Source organism: Trifolium pratense, linkage group LG7 (genome assembly GCF_020283565.1).
Source record: "Trifolium pratense cultivar HEN17-A07 linkage group LG7, ARS_RC_1.1, whole genome shotgun sequence".
Taxonomy (NCBI): Eukaryota; Viridiplantae; Streptophyta; class Magnoliopsida; order Fabales; family Fabaceae; genus Trifolium; species Trifolium pratense.
Window position 1 is genome coordinate 4,672,488 of NC_060065.1, and position 16,436 is coordinate 4,688,923.

General features: G+C 33.3%; 3 protein-coding genes across 5 annotated transcripts; 1 reads left to right on the top strand and 2 right to left on the bottom strand.

Annotated features, from left to right (window-relative positions):
• Positions 1 to 882: 882 nt before the first annotated feature.
• LOC123899998 (zinc finger MYM-type protein 1-like) lies at positions 883 to 6,116 on the bottom strand. Of its 2 annotated transcripts, none has more exons than XM_045951280.1 (3): positions 5,836 to 6,116; positions 4,276 to 5,750; positions 883 to 1,311 (listed from the first exon to the last, which is right to left on the bottom strand). In XM_045951280.1, the coding sequence occupies exons 1-2, from the start codon at positions 6,060 to 6,062 to the stop codon at positions 4,286 to 4,288; spliced, it is 1,692 nt and encodes a 563-aa protein (XP_045807236.1). In that variant the 5' UTR covers positions 6,063 to 6,116; the 3' UTR covers positions 883 to 1,311; positions 4,276 to 4,285. The 2 variants fall into 2 exon arrangements, with proteins under 2 accessions (XP_045807236.1, XP_045807234.1); XM_045951278.1 differs by lacking the exon at positions 883 to 1,311 and adding an exon at positions 2,117 to 2,170.
• LOC123899999 (putative FBD-associated F-box protein At3g50710) lies at positions 3,261 to 8,342 on the top strand. 2 transcript variants are annotated; one of them, XM_045951281.1, is made up of 3 exons: positions 3,261 to 3,537; positions 6,953 to 7,613; positions 7,777 to 8,342. In XM_045951281.1, the coding sequence occupies exons 1-3, from the start codon at positions 3,512 to 3,514 to the stop codon at positions 8,209 to 8,211; spliced, it is 1,122 nt and encodes a 373-aa protein (XP_045807237.1). In that variant the 5' UTR covers positions 3,261 to 3,511; the 3' UTR covers positions 8,212 to 8,342. The 2 variants fall into 2 exon arrangements, with proteins under 2 accessions (XP_045807237.1, XP_045807238.1); XM_045951282.1 differs by having other exon boundaries at positions 7,780 to 8,342.
• Positions 8,343 to 9,957: 1,615 nt separating this feature from the next.
• Positions 9,958 to 13,246, bottom strand: LOC123898015 (serine/threonine-protein phosphatase 4 regulatory subunit 2-like). The gene is made up of 3 exons (XM_045948857.1): positions 12,462 to 13,246; positions 10,909 to 11,179; positions 9,958 to 10,572 (listed from the first exon to the last, which is right to left on the bottom strand). The coding sequence occupies exons 1-3, from the start codon at positions 12,768 to 12,770 to the stop codon at positions 10,190 to 10,192; spliced, it is 963 nt and encodes a 320-aa protein (XP_045804813.1). The 5' UTR covers positions 12,771 to 13,246; the 3' UTR covers positions 9,958 to 10,189.
• Between the last annotated feature and the right edge of the window lie 3,190 nt (positions 13,247 to 16,436).

Consider the following 16,436-nt stretch of genomic DNA (forward strand, 5'->3'; position numbering starts at 1 on the left):
CAGCTTTCAGAACCAGCCAAGCAAGCAACCATCGAAGTAATCTGATTTTGTCATTTGTTATGACTAAACTTTAGTTGTTGATCAATATAAAGGTTTGTAATCTATTAGGAATATAAAGTTTAAGCCAAATTAAGATATTGGAAGAAGAATGATTCAACTTCCAAATTGTACAATAGAACATCCGTTTTGAGTTGTGTTTTATTTTTTGATTTGTAAAATGTAATTCATACAATCATACCTCGCTAAAAATGCAAAAACAGAGTATTCATGTAACACTCTTTGGAAAGCGTTACTAAATCACCATTTTCAGTAACAATTCTATAAATATTACACATGAGTGTTAGTAATAGTCATAAATGTAGTAGTGTAAGTCAAGACACCAAGAACTGTTAGCCTAAAATTCTGCTACAAACCATAGTCACACGGTTCACAATTCACTTCGGTACGCGGTACGAATTCGGGTACGCGGTTCGCAACTCTCAAAGAATTAGGTACGCCTGGGGTATACAGAGTCGGTTCGCCGTTTGGGTTCATGGTACGCTCAAATATAATGATCGGTACGTTACAAAAAAAAAATTAACAAAATAAATAGATCATAAGAATATTAATTAATACCATATCAATAAAAATATTAGCAAAGATATATATATATCAAAACAACACCATCAATAACAAGCCATCCCACAAAATATATAGTCCCCATATTGAGAAATAGTCTCACATTGGTAGTTTTAGAAGTTTAGAGAACATGACTACACTAAAAATAAGTGTAAAACAGGTTTTCAAAGACCACCATCCAACAATGCATATTAAATTGTTTCTATAGGGTGGAGACAATGTTGTGTGATAAATAAATGCCTTCCAAAATACAGCTTAATATTTTTGGTACACTATTTCAAGTAAATTTGTGTACGAATTCGCATGAATTTGTGTGCAGCAATTCGAAAAAACATTGCGAACTGGTTCACGAATTTGCGCGTACCAATTCACAAAAGTATTGCGAACCGGTTCGCGCGAATTGGTTCGCGGTTCTCTGCCGCCTTGAGAGTGAATTATGTGACTATGCTACAAACTAAAACCAAAACCATTTACTTAGGATTAACGAAGGCATCACATTTCATGTATTGAAAGAATAAATCCATGAAACAATCACATTTGTATCAAATAACATACTCCACGAAGATTACCTCAAGGCAGTGAAACACCAAAAAAAAAAAAAACCTAAAGTAAATAGCCTACAAAGAGTGAAAGCCTTTCTATGAAGAACCTCCTATGAAGCTTCACTTAATCACTCTTTTTCCTTTTTCTTATCTGCATTGAACAGAAAAGACGGCATATGAGTAACACTAATTCATAATTTTCACCATGCTGCATGTGGTTTAAACATCAAATCAGAATTTAGTGTACAACTACCCAAAAAATTGATAAGCATGCATGAATCTAATTGAAGTTATAAAAAGATGTTTTGAAGAAAATAAAACAGTAAGGCAAGTCCTAACTAAATCATTTAAGGATGATTTTTCCTCCAACTGTGATCTTCATAGCAAATAGTTCATCAAACATTCAAATACAGCATGTTCATGGTAGAAACTAATGCACAACAAACAGGATAGAAAAACTAAGTAGTACTTACATAGCTATATGTTATCAAAAAACTAAAAGTTGACATGTTGCAGAAGCCCTTGGACACGAGGATAATTTTTCTATTATAAAATGTTGTTCCGTATCGCACCATATTCTCATGTATTGTAAAACTCTCGCATTCTGTAGAATAAACCCTGCTAACTGAAAATGACGATGATTTAAGCCTTTAAATGCGAAGTCCCGAATGGTGCAAGTTCTAAGGTATAATATGAAAGGCATTGTGGAGAGAATTTTGGGTCAGCCCAACCTGGTTCTTCTTCTCCAATGTATGCATCGCACTTGTTTTCCATCCTCTGCACATAAAATAAATCGAAGAATAAAGATTATATTTTTAGATCAACACAAAATAAAGTTATCTTAAGAAAAGATAAACTAAATAGGATCCTTAAACCTAACAAACCTGATAAAGGTCGAGATGTTGAAGTTTAGGGCAGTGGTCTAGCACCTCAACGACCAAATTCCAATCACAGTTGAGCACCAAGCGAGTCAAATTATGAAAGATAGGAAAATCATATGGGGTAAATGCCTGAATCATGTGGAAAGACAAAATCAGAACGACATTCCGTAAAAAACCAAATACTGATGGATCACATTTTTTCCTATAGGAGAGTACCAGTGCCGGGCACAGTAAACCAACTGCAGTTAGTTAACTGTAGAGTGAGAAGTATAAAAGGGGGGCAGGGAGATAGTATTGGGTAGGGGTGTAATTAGACCGGTTTGGATCGGTTTCGAGTGAATCCGATGTCCGAACTAATGAACTCTCGATTGGTTCAGTTTGGTTCGTTTTTTAGTGTTTTTTAAAAATGAATCCGAACCAAATTCATCGGTTTGGTTCGGATACTTTAATCGATTTTATAATGCATTTTTTTCGATGTATTTCATGCTATTATTTTTTTCTGATATATTTTATTCCTATAAGTTCATCAAATACAAAATACAATTCATTAAATAATTTCTTCATATACAAAATACAATTCTTTGACCATAATGTTCATCAAATACATAGTACAACCATATTGAAATTAAGTTCATAAGTTTTTCAAATAATAAAGTACAACAAAAATAAAACTTCAAATTAACTTCACCACAAGTAAGACGTATTCTGGCAACGCTTGACATGAGAGATTACTCTTTTTTGAGAGTTTGAGATAAAATAAAGGAGTTTGAGGTCTAAGGCTCAAGTCTTGGCAACGAGAAAAACTAACATATAATGTAATATACTAACAACTAACAATTTGTCATTAAAATTTTTTTTTTTTAACGGAGACTTAACAGTTATTGACGGCAACGGAGGTCTCTGTCAAGTCATAAAATAGATGGTTGTTAATAACATATACACAAAGCTCAAGAGAGATTAATGTATTTTCCCTTTGTTTTTTAATAGATGTGTGCTACCTAAAAAAAATAACTTAATAATAATATATATTTTGTAAAAAAAATTAATAATATATATTGTTTTGGTTCGGTTTGTTCATCTGTTTTTAAAATTCAATCCGAGAACCGAACCAAACCACATCGGTTTTCAATTGGTTTGGTTCGGTTTTTGATCCGAACTATAAGAATCGGTTTTTTTTTGTTTGAATTGGTTTGGATCGTGGGTTGTGTGAAGAGGGCAGGATTGTCGAAGCCTGAAAATCATTTTTACAGTTATTCAATAAAGATCCTTCTTTCTTCTTACTTTTCTGATCCAGTTCTATCATTGGAGTAAATATTCTCACTAATTTCTGTAGACCAAAGGTAAAATCTCCTCCTCAAGAGATATTATTAAAGCTGGAGAAGGAGCCAGAGTTGAAGGAATTATCCCAAGAAAGCTCCAAGCATGTATTTAATCTTGGTTTGTCTAAGCTTCAATGTTCTCTGTTGATGAATGGGCTTGTTATTGATCCCAATGAGGTAACGAGTAACGTCATTGTGAATTTTTTCCTATACCTTATCTTATTTCCATAACAACTAGTTTTAAAACCTGTCTGCAGTTCAGCTGTTTTTTTTTTTGTTGGTGATGTGGTCGTAGCTAACTTTGCAAAATTTTATACCTTCCTTGGTAGCTGGCCTAAGGATTGGATTCTCTGTTGTTGAAAGTGTTTTTCCTAAATATAATCCTTGTTTTATCGCCAATCACATTACTCTAATGTAAAATACACCCTTCTTAAAAGAAAATGTACAATACACCCTGTACTGTGGACGATCAGAATTCATTTTAGGTCCTGTTTGGATAAGCAAATTAATTAAACATTTATATCATAAAACATATTATACAAGTAATTATGTGTATGTTATTTCTATAACAAAAGATAAAATAAAGTCGCATTGTTTTCATATAAGCTATATGTTTGTTGTTTTCATAAGATATCCCGGAGAGCTTATGGAAATATGCTGAAAACAACTTGTAGACATGTCATAGACTGTTTTTATAACCTCTCCCAGACAGTCTCATGTCTTTATGCTAGTAAATAAGCTCAAATAAGCCAATCCAAATATGCCCTTAGTCAGTGGCGGAGCCAGGATTATAGCGGAGCTTGGGCACAATTTTAACCACAATATTTTTTTGGATAGCATGAGTTAAAACAAAAAAAAAAACTAGAAAAAACCAACAAAACATGAGTCAAATAAGAGGGATAAAATATAACATACCAATAGTATACTACATAAAATTAGGAGGTAAATGCCCTTTCCGAGACTTCTTTGCGGTGAAGGATCGGATAATATCAATATCATCAAGTGACTTGAATATCTCCCGCTCGGTATAACATATCATCAAGTCATTGAACCACTCATCATTGATCTTGTTGCGCAATTTATTCTTAATAATCGACATTGCTGAAAAAGCCCTTTCAACGGATGCTGTCGACACCGGTAATATCAAAGCCAGCTCAATAAGTTTGTAGACCAATGGAAATACGAAACGTTTATCAGTTTGAACCATCTTCAAAGCCAAACTTTGAACATCTTCGCAAGTAGAAAATGATACATGTCTTCTAACATGAACTATATATGTCTCAAGTTGCTCCCTTATTGTTCCACGGTCATTATTAGAAAAGTCTTCATGATAAATATCAGCAAGACGAGCAAGTTTATCAACATCAAACTTGGAGAAAGAATTCTTGGGGTCAAGACATGAGAAAGAACTAAGCACAATGTTACTTCGTTCACTAAAGCGGTGATCCATCTCCACACATATTTTGTCAATAGCAACATAAAAAATCTCTGCACGGTAATGATGAAGATTAGTGACAGTCTTTCCTTCTAACCTTGAACGACCCCGAACCGGTATTTCTTGATTCATATCTAGCACCGGAATACCTTTAGCAATACAAAATTTTTGGACATTATCAAATAAATCATCCCAACCACTCTCTCTCAATGTGGCCAACCGAGCTTTGACATCATCAACTAAATCCATGGCAAGCACAATATTAAGATCTTTTCTTTGCAAGATTTTTGAAAGCTCATTTGTGATACCAAGCAACTTTAACATTAACTTCAAAATGAACGCAAATTTAAAACACTCCATTTTTTCTATTAAACCCGCCGCTTGAGATGGTAAACGTCCAAGTTCATCAACCGTACTAAGCACTGCTAACGCGGGGGCCCACATTTGATCCAAACGAATCAAGGTCATAAAATGTGAACCCCATCTAGTATCTCCGGGTCTAGGGAGAGTAGATTCTTGGTTTAAGCCCCTTCCGCTAGATATCTCACCAGTTGCAAGTTGACACACAATTTCGTCGTGGTGTGCTTGCTTCAAAGCATCCATTCTCTTGCAAGATGCAGTTGTTGTGGTTACAATCAAGGAGATGTACTCAAAGAAATCATAAATAGATGAGCAACTACTAGTAACGGAAACAACCACCAATTGCAAACGGTGAGCATAGCAATGAACATATAAAGCATATGGATTTTCATCTAGAATCTTTCGTTGCAAACCATTAAATTCACCTCTCATATTTGAAGCTCCGTCATATCCTTGCCCTCTTATCCTTGAAATAGATAACGTGTGACGATCAAGAATGGAATAAAGAGCATTCTTTAGTGCCTCGGATGTAGTACTTTCGACTTTTTGTAGAGCAAGGAATCGTTCCACAACTTCCCCTTTGTCGTTCACAAACCTAAAAAACAAATCCAACAAGGTTAAATAATTACAGAGGCATGGAGAATAATAAGTAATAAAAATTGGAAAATACAACTACTAACCTAAACATCACCGCCATTTGCTCTTTGACGGATATATCACGTGACTCATCAATAAGCACGGAGAATTGTCTATCACCAAGCTCTCCCATAATCACCTTCATAACTTCAGCTGCACAAGACGTTGCAAAGTCCTTTTGAATGTCACCGCAAATCATTTTGCAATCATTTGAACCACGGTCATAAGCATCTCTCACTTTTTCATCATTAGATTTTACCCAATCTACCATCTCTCTAAAATTGCCCTTGTTTAGAGAAGTAACGGATTCATCATGGCCACGGAAAGCCATGCCTTGTGCTATGAGATATCTTGAACAATCTAAGGAACAAGTCAAACGAATCTTATACAATTCTTCAGATTCTCTAGTTGCTCTAAGAAACTTAGCCCCTATACTTTGTCTTTGATTATTATAATCATCATAGTCCTTCATACACGAGTTGTGCATACTACCATGACCACCAACATGACCTTGCAAGCCTTTAGATGCATGCTTCCAATCTTTATATATAGATAAGAATCGTAGTGGGGATCGAATCGTAGTCCTCCCTACCAAGTTCAGCGACAATCACCATTGAACCAACTAACATTTGGTTTGTATCTCTTTATATATAGATAAGAATTATTGATTTATTCCAATTTAACTGAAGACCTGAGTTTAAATTCAACTGAGATTATACAAACAAAATATATATATAATAAAGCCATAAATATTTTATTTTGATTAAAATTTGATCTTTATCATATTGTTTGTTTTGATAGATTTATCAAAGAGAAAATAAAAATTGAGTGATGTTTTAAATTAACATAAAAAATAAAAATTGCGTAAAGAAATTAAGAAAAAAAATTAATCTTGTATAAAAGATAAATAAATGTTTTCCTTGATTTAGATTTTTTGGATTAGGTATTATAACCGCAATCAATGCAAAGATTTAGTGTTATGTAAAAAAAAAGATTTGATCTTAAAAAAGATTCGATCTTAAGGGAGAAGATTTAATCTTAAAAAAGCAGCTAGCTAGCTATTTGCCTATAAATACTTACAGCGTAAGCTTTTATTTTGCGCATACCGTTTTACTATCTAATCTAAGTTCGTTACTTAATATTGCAATCTCTCTCTCTCAGTTTGAGTCTCTCCTCGTCAGTCGTCACCACCAAAATGTCACGGCGGCAACGTCTCCGGAAAGACAGACTCACTTCTTTGCCGGACGAAATTCTGGAACACATTCTCTCCTATCTTCCAACCAAAGACTCCGTCGCCACAAGCTTCCTCTCAAAAAGATGGAAATCACGATCACTCTGGCGCTCACAGCTCAACTTGGACTTTGACGACAAAACCTTTCAAGATTCTTTCTCCTTTCGCCTATTCTTGCACTACTTCGTCACCAACGGAGATAACACCCAACCAATCCACTCATTCCAACTTAATTGCAGCAGCCACGGCAACGTTATACCTACTAGCATTCTAAGTATCAAAACTTTGTCAGTCCTGAAATTGAAGAGTGTAACATTAAACGAGGATGATCCATGTTGCTTTGATTTTCCTTCTCTCAAAGTTCTTCACTTGGAATCTGTCACTTTCACATGTTACAACAATATCAGTATACTTCTATCTGCATGTCCCATTCTAGAGGAGTTGGAAACAAAGGATTTAAATGTAGAGGAACTTGAATCTCCTGCAGGTGCAGATGTTCTAAGCCTATCCAATTTGGTCAGTGCTGACATTTCCGGTGACATAATTCGGCCTCATTGGCTCCATAACGTCCACCATCTCCGCATAAAAATGGTACGTATATCTATCTGTACCACTCGATATTTTTTGCTTATAATAGTGTCCGGATGGTGTCAAAAAATAGCTAAACTGATAGACTCTTTGATTTCAAGGACCTATTTATTACTTTCACATATAATTTTACTAATTAACTTAAATGTCTTTGTAACTCATGCAGCAGTGGTTCGATTGTTTAGATGGCATGTTTCACAATTTAATCCATATGGAGCTTATATTCGACTGTACCTATCATTCACAAAGGTTCAAGTGGGGGTGGCTGATAAAACTTCTTCAAAATTCCCCCAAGCTACAAACTATGATCATTGAAGAGTATGATGATACAATTCACAATTACGCTGATCAAGAATGGAAGGACCCAGAATTCGTTCCAGAATGCTTCTTATCTCATCTTACAACATGCTCACTTAGAAATTACACAAGCCCAAATTGCAGGATGCAATTTGCAAAATATATAATGCAGAATTCAAGAGTACTAAGCACCATGACAATTCAGATTGCCAAATCCGTAAAGTCGAGTACAAAGATCCAAATGTGCAAGGAGTTATCTTTGTGTCCAACGAATTCGGCCACATGCAAACTTTTATTTATTTGATTGTTAATGGATATTGGATAGAACATATGTAAAATATAGCTCTAATCTTTAGAAAGACATGAACTGTATCTTAAGGAGAAATATCATAATCTGATTCTAGTGAAAACCATGTGAATTTTCTTTCTTTGGGTAAAAATGAAACGAATTTTGATCATTCATCTCCCTCCTCTTTTGAATTGCTGTTACTTTTTTGTGCAAAAGTAAATTGTGATAATTTTATAAAGTAGTAAGGACCTAAAAGAATATACTAAATGTTCTACTGAGTTTAGATTTTACAGTAAATTACTAGTATGTTTCTTCTTCTACCAAGTACCAATTGTCTACTAGGAATTATCTTTATGGTAGACATAGTGATAGGAATGTGCCAGTTATTTTATTTTAAGAAAAAAACTTGATATCCGGTTCAAATATCGATTAATTCGAAGAGACCAGTCCGACCGTTCACTTGTGGGGCTCTCATTTAAAGCAAAACTTTTTTTTTTTTGCTCGGTATGAACTAGTCCACTAAAATTGGCACCAATGAAAATATCCAACGTGAAATCTTAAGAGGAGCACACTTCAAGGTCCATAAAAACCACTGAACCAATAAGTTTGGGACTTGACTTTAATTAGCTTTCAACCATCACTCTGGTTGTGATTATTTAGTGTACATCAACCATAAGTTTGTTGTCTTTTCTGTAAGCCAATTGTAGATGTGCGTAAAGTTCTCTGATGCCATCCCGTTGAGCTTTATGAAAATTGCTTCTTGCTTGTTTTGCCAGAGAAATAGTTTGATCAATTTATGGATAAGTACTTACACCATTCAAATAGATACTACGAGAGTGGGTAACCGTTGATTAAAAAGTTATTAAATAGTTCTCTTAAGTCTTAACATGTATTACACTTGTAGGAGTTAAATCACATGTATGAATCCCATATGAAGATTCTCCTGTTGAATGCAGTTTTTTTTTAACTCAATTTATCAATTTGTGTGGTTAATTGTTGAAAGAAAATTGCCAGACCAAAAAGTAGAGAGGAAGAAAAAATCTATGTAAAAACTGTGAGCTGTTTACTCATTTTTTATTTTATTTTTTTAGTACAAAAGAGGGCTGAAGCCCAAGCTGTTTCCTCATTTTACTTGAAAATTTCTCATCCGCCCACTTACTTTCTCACCTACCCCTATTTTTCCATTTTTGCCCTTGGTCAAAAAATTCGGAACGCGTTTTTCAAATTTTTTTAGTTTAAATTTGGAAAAAATTCGGAAAACACATTCCGAAGTTGTTTTTAAACGCAAAAAAATTCGCGTTCCGAATTTTTTTACCAAGGGCAAAAATGGAAAAACAAGAGGTAGGTGAAAAAGTGAGTGGGTGGGATGAGAAATTTTCATTTTACTTGCTTAAAAATGTGTTCTTTTACCATCAATGTTGTCATGAACAACTCAAGGAGAAGTTTGTGAAATATTGAGAATGAATGATTTCAATTATAAAGATCTTGTTTAACTGTTTCATTTTGGGTGTTCAAAGAGGCAAGTAGATGGGTTTTTTGTAACTCAAACTGACATGTTTAGGGATTAGAATCTGAACATGCCTCATGCCTTGTAAAAAAAAAATTAGAACCCACACTCTTCCCTCCCAAAAGAAAAACAGTTAAATAAATTGGATCAATTTCACAAAGTATAATCCATATAAGCAGCAACACAGCACATTCAAGAGTAAATTTTAACTTCTCTAGGTCCAAGCTAATACTGATCCGCAATAAGGCGATAAGTACACAAAAAAGTAGTTCATATAATTTTTAAAGCTAAAATTTTCTGTGCCAAAATGTCAGTCTATAACAATAAAACAGCACCAATCCAAAAAAGTTTAAGACAATATCTCAGGTCCGCTGAAAAATGACTAGTAATAGGCACCAAGAACCTAAAGCCAACTGTTTATTCGGCATCATCATATGAACAAGGAATACAAATTCCTGTATTGATGTAAAGGACAACAAGATTCTTTTACCGCACAGGTTGTTGGTTATAATGGTTCTTCTCCTTTTTCTTTGCAGCAGCAAGCTTTGCGTTCCTTGCAGCAGCCTCTTGAGCAGCAGCTCTAGCAGCAGCATCCATTTCTTTGCTGGATTTCTTCTTCTTCATAGAAGCAACTTTCTTAAGACGCTCTTTCACGTCAACAACAGATGGCTCCTCTTCATTTTCTGTGCCGGTGGCCAAATCAGTTCCGTTGTTTGTTTCTGAGCTGTTGGGCTGACCATTAGATTCTTTCACCTCCTTGGAAGCCTTGTCCTTCTTTTTCTTCTTTTTGGCATTCTTGGACTCAGCAGTGGCTTCTTTCTTTTCACCATCTACATCCCCTTCAACACCTTTCTTATCCTGAGGTGCACCTGCAAATACAATTTTGCAATTGGAACAAATCAACAGTAAGTTCAACAATAAGCTTCCTCAAGTGATTGCATCTAGATATGAAAAAAATTCTTCTCTTTGAAAAAAATATATATAAATGTTTGAATTGAGCCATTCATAATTGAATCACAAAAACCTGTGGCGAAAAAGAAGAAAAAGGAGGTAGATCTTTGGGCAAAAGCAAGAGAAGTCCAGATGGAGAAAGACCAATAATGTAGAACAAATGAAGGACCAAATGACCAATCAATAACCTGAACTCAAAAAAATAAACCATAATCCTACAAATTATGTATTATGCAATTCTGCACAACAACTACCTTGCGATTCATCTTGAGATTGACCATCATTACTTTCTTTCGGTTGGACACCAAAATCAGCCAAAAGAGCCTCAAGCTCTTCAAGTTCCTTCTTCTTCCTTTCCTTTTTGGAGAGTTGTCGTTCAGCCTCCTTTGGTGCCACGGGAACTTCAGCCTGCTTCTTAACCTCAGGTTCAGATTTCACAGTGTGCTCTGATTCTGATTCATGCTCATGTTCCTCCTCAACCTCCTCATCACCTTCATCTAATAAATCCTCCTCACTCTCAGAATCCTGTTAAAAAGGGTAAAATATCAAATATGGAACAGCATAATATTCATAAAATATCAAATTTGATACAATGTATGATTTTTCAGACCATATAAACAAATAACCACACCAAGAAAACTCATTGTTAAATCATTATACACTTATATTAATGACATTTAGCACATAAAATATCTTTTGATAGACAGTCCAAAGTTTGTCATTACTATTCAAAGTAACTCCAATTTGCCAATATATAGTACTAGAATAAATCAAAAGGCACACAAAACAAACCATCTAATTTTCCCAAAGACAAAAAACATTATCTTGAACAAACACAACATAACAATCATCAAGATTCAAGTTTTCTAATAAGAACATGCATACAACTAAAGTATTTGAATAGCATATGGGAATATCTTATGAAATACATATATGTTATTTTCAACTTATCAAAACAGTTGCACAAACACTTATTACTTGTACAGAACTTCACCTTATTCCTTCTTCAATTGTAAATCAACTTATACATTAAGCACTTATAATAACTGAGCATTGAAAACATAACCCTAAATCTCAATAAACATTAACAGTACAAACAATATACAAATAAACCCAATATAAAACAGAACATTCAAACATCATTTCAGCCACACATATGCTGATTCAACCACGTTTCCTAGCATAAAGGAATTGAATCCAAACAGCAACATGACATAATCATGTGATAGACAATCCAAAGTTTGTCATTACTATTCAAAGTAACTCCAATTTGCCAATATATAGTATTAGAACAAATCAAAAGGCACGCACAAAACAAACCATATAATCTTCCTAAAGACAAAAAACATTATCTTGAACGAACACAACATAACTATCATCAAGATTCAAGTTTTCTAATAAGAACATGCATACAACTACAAGTATGCGCATAAGGGACATCTCAGGAAAAAATAAAAGCATATGGGAATACTTGATAAGTTATTTTGAACTTATTTTCATAAACTATCAAAATAGTTAAAGAAACAGCTTATACATAACTTTCAAAAAAAATCACCTTATTCCTTCTTCAATCGTAAACCAACTTATACATTAAACATTATAATAACCTAGCATCGAAAACATAACTCTAAATCTCAATAGACATTAACAATCCTAACTACATACTCTAAAACAGAATATTCAAACATCATATTAACCACTCATCCTGATTCCACCATGCATCCTAACATAAAGCAATTGAATCCAAACAGCAACATGACATAAACACTGAATAATAATAATAATAATAATAACAAATTGATGAAACCTCAAAATTGTCTGGTTTGTCCTCAGTGTGATGAGAATCAGAAGCAGTCCAAACATTCTGAGGAGGTGCAGTGGTTGCATAATAGTCATCATCATCATCAACATCAGCCCATGAAGTTGCATTCAACGGCGCCGGAGCCCAAAAAACCTGAGATTCGGATTCAGATTCCAATTTGGTAGATTTGGAAGCCTTATTCTTCTTATCCTTATCAGATTTCTTCTTCTTCTTAAGAGTATCAAGAGCAGCAAAAACGTTGGTGTTTTTAATCACCAATGAACCATCGTCTCTTCTGCTTCCACCACCAACCATTGTCAACAAAAACCGCTTTTTTTTTTACTTATTAATCTATCTATAACTATGACTCCAAAATTTCAACTTTTAACGCTTAATCTCGCGGTTTTAATTATTGTCGGTTCAAATCAAAATAGTGACGGAATCGACTTGTATCTATCTCAAAATTGAAGAAATCAGGCAAAAAAATCGATAAATTATTATCGATTGATATTGAAATTGTAATCTGGTTTAACGATTTAATAAATAAAAAAGAAAAGAAATTTGAGATCTAGGATTTGGGGAAAACGGTAAATTGGAAAATGAGAAAGTGAAACCGAAGTTTGGGTTTGAAGAAAAACGGTGAAGAATTGAAGAGGTGGCGTGAATGAATGAATGAATGAATGATAAGAAGCAGAGAGAATTAGGGTTACACAACACAACACACAAAGATGGAGAAGATAACACAAAATAAAGAAACAACACGTAACAGAGATTTTTATATGGATTTTATTGTATTTTTATTTCGACTAAATTGATTTATTATTAGTTTATGTTTAATTATTGAGTTTAATTGTTGTGTACCGTCAGTGTAAATTTTTTTTACACATACATTCAATGACGCGTTGCCACATCATTTAATGAATGTGACACATCATGTATTTTTAATGACCATACATGATGTGTCGGTATATTATTGGACGCATGTGCAAAATAACTTTACACCGACGGTGCATATAAATTAAATTCTTAATTATTTTAGTTGATTTAGTGGTGATCGATGTTAGATTTGATATAAATAACTTAAATAAAATTTGATTAATTTTTTAAACATATAATGTTTTTGTCAAATTTTATTTTATTTCTATGATTTCTAAATTTTTAAGACCTCTAGCATCTCGTTCTAAATTTTTAAGACCTCTAGCATCTCGTAGAAACTGTGAAGATTAATCTAAGATTAGAAAACAAAAATTATAAATTTTATACATTTAAAAACAAAGCAATATTCTATTTATTTTTAAATTGGATATATTTAAAAACAAATAAATAAAAAAAAAATATTTGCTTAGAGATTCTATTTTATTTTACAACAAATTTGTTTTACTTTTAAGGATTATATTTTTTTTATAAAGGAAATCACAATCATCAAACATTTTGAGACAGATAGTAGTACCCATACATTGCACCTTGCAAGCTTTATTGTTAGCAATAAGAACAACTTCACCTTCTTTTAGTTCTGACGTCTCAAAATATTTCTTTCTTTGACAAATGTCATAAGAGCACTCAAAGTCCATGACTCAACTCTTTCTAGGTTCTCAACTTGTCACAATTAGTGTTCCTGCACTCTCATAACCTTCTTCTTCACTTACAACAATCTGAACGAATGAACTTCCACCGCCCCCTCTATGAGGATAATTGTTCTTTTCCGAGAGAGCTAGGGTTACACAACACACAAAATGGAGAAGATAACAAAATAAAGAAACAACACGTAACAAATATTTTTCTATGGATTTTATTGTATTTTATTTCGACTAAACCACAAAATTGGTTTATTAGTTTGTCTCTCTAACTCAAATTATTTTCGTTAAAATCAATCGTTAGTTGATTTAGTGGTGGTTGACACTAAATTAGGTATGGAAGACCACCGTTTAATTCCCGCAACTACAATCGGAAGGGGACTAGAATCACTCGATGTCAGAACTGACCCATGTACTAGATTAATGATTAATGACTACGGTAATAATTATATAGTGTTAATCTTCATTAAAGTATTTTATGTACATCAATAGATTAATGATAAACTAACCAACAATCAATTCGATCCATGGCTCATGCATATTGAAAAAATTCGGTTGGGAGCGGGGAATCTACCTTGTGTGCCCTATAGGTTCCCCAATAGAGATTACTCATCGCTAACGACGGTTGAAATTTTTATGTGTATGTTATGTTATTTATAACTTAAATAGATAATTTTTTATATAAAAAAATTGCACTTTTTACTATTTTGCCCATTTTTAATATTCGAATAAGGCCCTTGAATAATCAGGACTCTGGACCGGTCTTGACATAATACAATTTAAGTGCCACGCAGTGGATGATCAATTTAAAAAGATGATTATTTGATATAAAAAAATGACAAACACAAAACTAATTCGAGGTAATTTTAAAATGTCAAGTACTATTTCGATTGAAAGTGGATGGATGGATACATGAACTTATTTGACAATAAGAAAAATAAATGTTTACGAAGGGACTAAATTGAGAAACGTTTGACAAATACGATGACTAAATTAAAATACTGAAAGAGTGAGGGACCTATTCAAGAGCGAGTTATGGAGACATGGATCAATTTGACGGTTCACTCATTCGTAAAGTTTGACTTACACGTGATTGATTTTGAATGACACGAAAATTACTATCCCAAATCAAAAGAGATTGAATTTAAATGGTTTGGTTTAGTTTGAACGTGGACAACAAATTAAATTGAACCAAATTAATTGTTTTTAATACGTATGTTGATTCGACTTATGAAATTGTGCGACCTTTTTGGAAGGTCAACGTTGGGTATTAATATTTATTATTCTATAATCATTGATATATTGTCCCGTCAATTACGCCAAATAACGATTTCTCATGTGCGTTGAATTTCGTCTCAAAGCCACGACAAGTCATCATTATTTTGTCCCAAAGCCACCACACACCAATAATGATTGAGAAGTTGGTTGTCTTCTTAATAATACTTAGCGTGTGTTTGGTTCTGCGGCGGAGAGAATTGATTTTGGCAGAATTGATTCTGTAAAATTGATTCTGGCCAAAATTGATTTTAAGCTGAAGTGGTTTATGTTTGGATATATTCATGAAAAAGTGAGTTGAACAAAAAATTTGAGTGTAAAAATCAATTCTAGAATCAGAAGCTACGATTTCTAGCTTCAAGTAGAATCAATTCTGGAGGCAGAATCAATTCTACTTTTGAGAAACCAAACAAGTCAGAATCAATTCTACACGTCCAGAATCAATTCTGGATGCTCCAGAATTGAAACCAAACATACACTTAGTTCACCACAACGATAACATAAACTGTCGAGACGTTAATATTTAAGCTTAACTTGTTTTGGTTTCTTGGTCGTTAAGATGTGTTTCATGCTTGATGTCCCAGGATAATGAGGGCACCCTCCATAATCTTACTGTTGAAAAAAAACATAAATGTACTTTTGATTCTACTAATTTAAAAATAATAAATAAATAAAAATTTTCCCCTTATTCAAAAAATTAGTTTTTTTTTCCTTAAATTTAAACTTTTCTTTCATTATAGTTCTTCACTTATTTTGTTGTAGATGATGAAATAACAAAATTATTATAAAATCACAAATACAAATGAGAAAGTCGGGATTTGAATTTCGATCATAACATCTAATTCTAACCTAACAATTTTAGCATTGTTTGTCCTCCGCCTTATTTTATTTTTTTTAATCAAATAGCTTAATAACTAGAAATTCCACCACGAATAAGAAAAGCGTCTGAGGTTTAAAATACAAGACCAACCGAACTAAGCTCATGACGACTCTCCACCTGATTTTTTAAAATCAATTTTGCAAGATAATTTTTTATGGACTTAAAGTTAAAACCGTAAAAAAAAAAGTAAAAAAGAAAGAAAAATAAAATAGTGCAGTAAAAAAATCTATATTATAAATGGTCTGTTACGTA

What these genes read in the sequence shown, in the direction of transcription:
- LOC123899999 (XM_045951281.1), top strand. Translation starts at nt 3,512, where the DNA reads ATGGGCTTGTTATTGATCCCAATGAG. An exon ending in TTGTTATTGATCCCAATGAG is followed by an intron (nt 3,538 to 6,952) that starts GTAACGAGTAAC and finishes TCTCTCTCTCAG; the next exon opens with TTTGAGTCTCTCCTCGTCAG. An exon ending in ACCATCTCCGCATAAAAATG is followed by an intron (nt 7,614 to 7,776) that starts GTACGTATATCT and finishes TAACTCATGCAG; the next exon opens with CAGTGGTTCGATTGTTTAGA.
- LOC123899998 (XM_045951280.1), bottom strand. Translation starts at nt 6,062, where the DNA reads ATGGTAGATTGGGTAAAATCTAATGATGAAAAAGTGAGAGATGCTTAT. An exon ending in CAAATGGCGGTGATGTTTAG is followed by an intron (nt 5,751 to 5,835) that starts GTTAGTAGTTGT and finishes TTTGTTTTTTAG; the next exon opens with GTTTGTGAACGACAAAGGGG.
- LOC123898015 (XM_045948857.1), bottom strand. Translation starts at nt 12,770, where the DNA reads ATGGTTGGTGGTGGAAGCAGAAGAGACGATGGTTCATTGGTGATTAAA. An exon ending in ACAAACCAGACAATTTTGAG is followed by an intron (nt 11,180 to 12,461) that starts GTTTCATCAATT and finishes CCTTTTTAACAG; the next exon opens with GATTCTGAGAGTGAGGAGGA. An exon ending in ATCTCAAGATGAATCGCAAG is followed by an intron (nt 10,573 to 10,908) that starts GTAGTTGTTGTG and finishes TTGTATTTGCAG; the next exon opens with GTGCACCTCAGGATAAGAAA.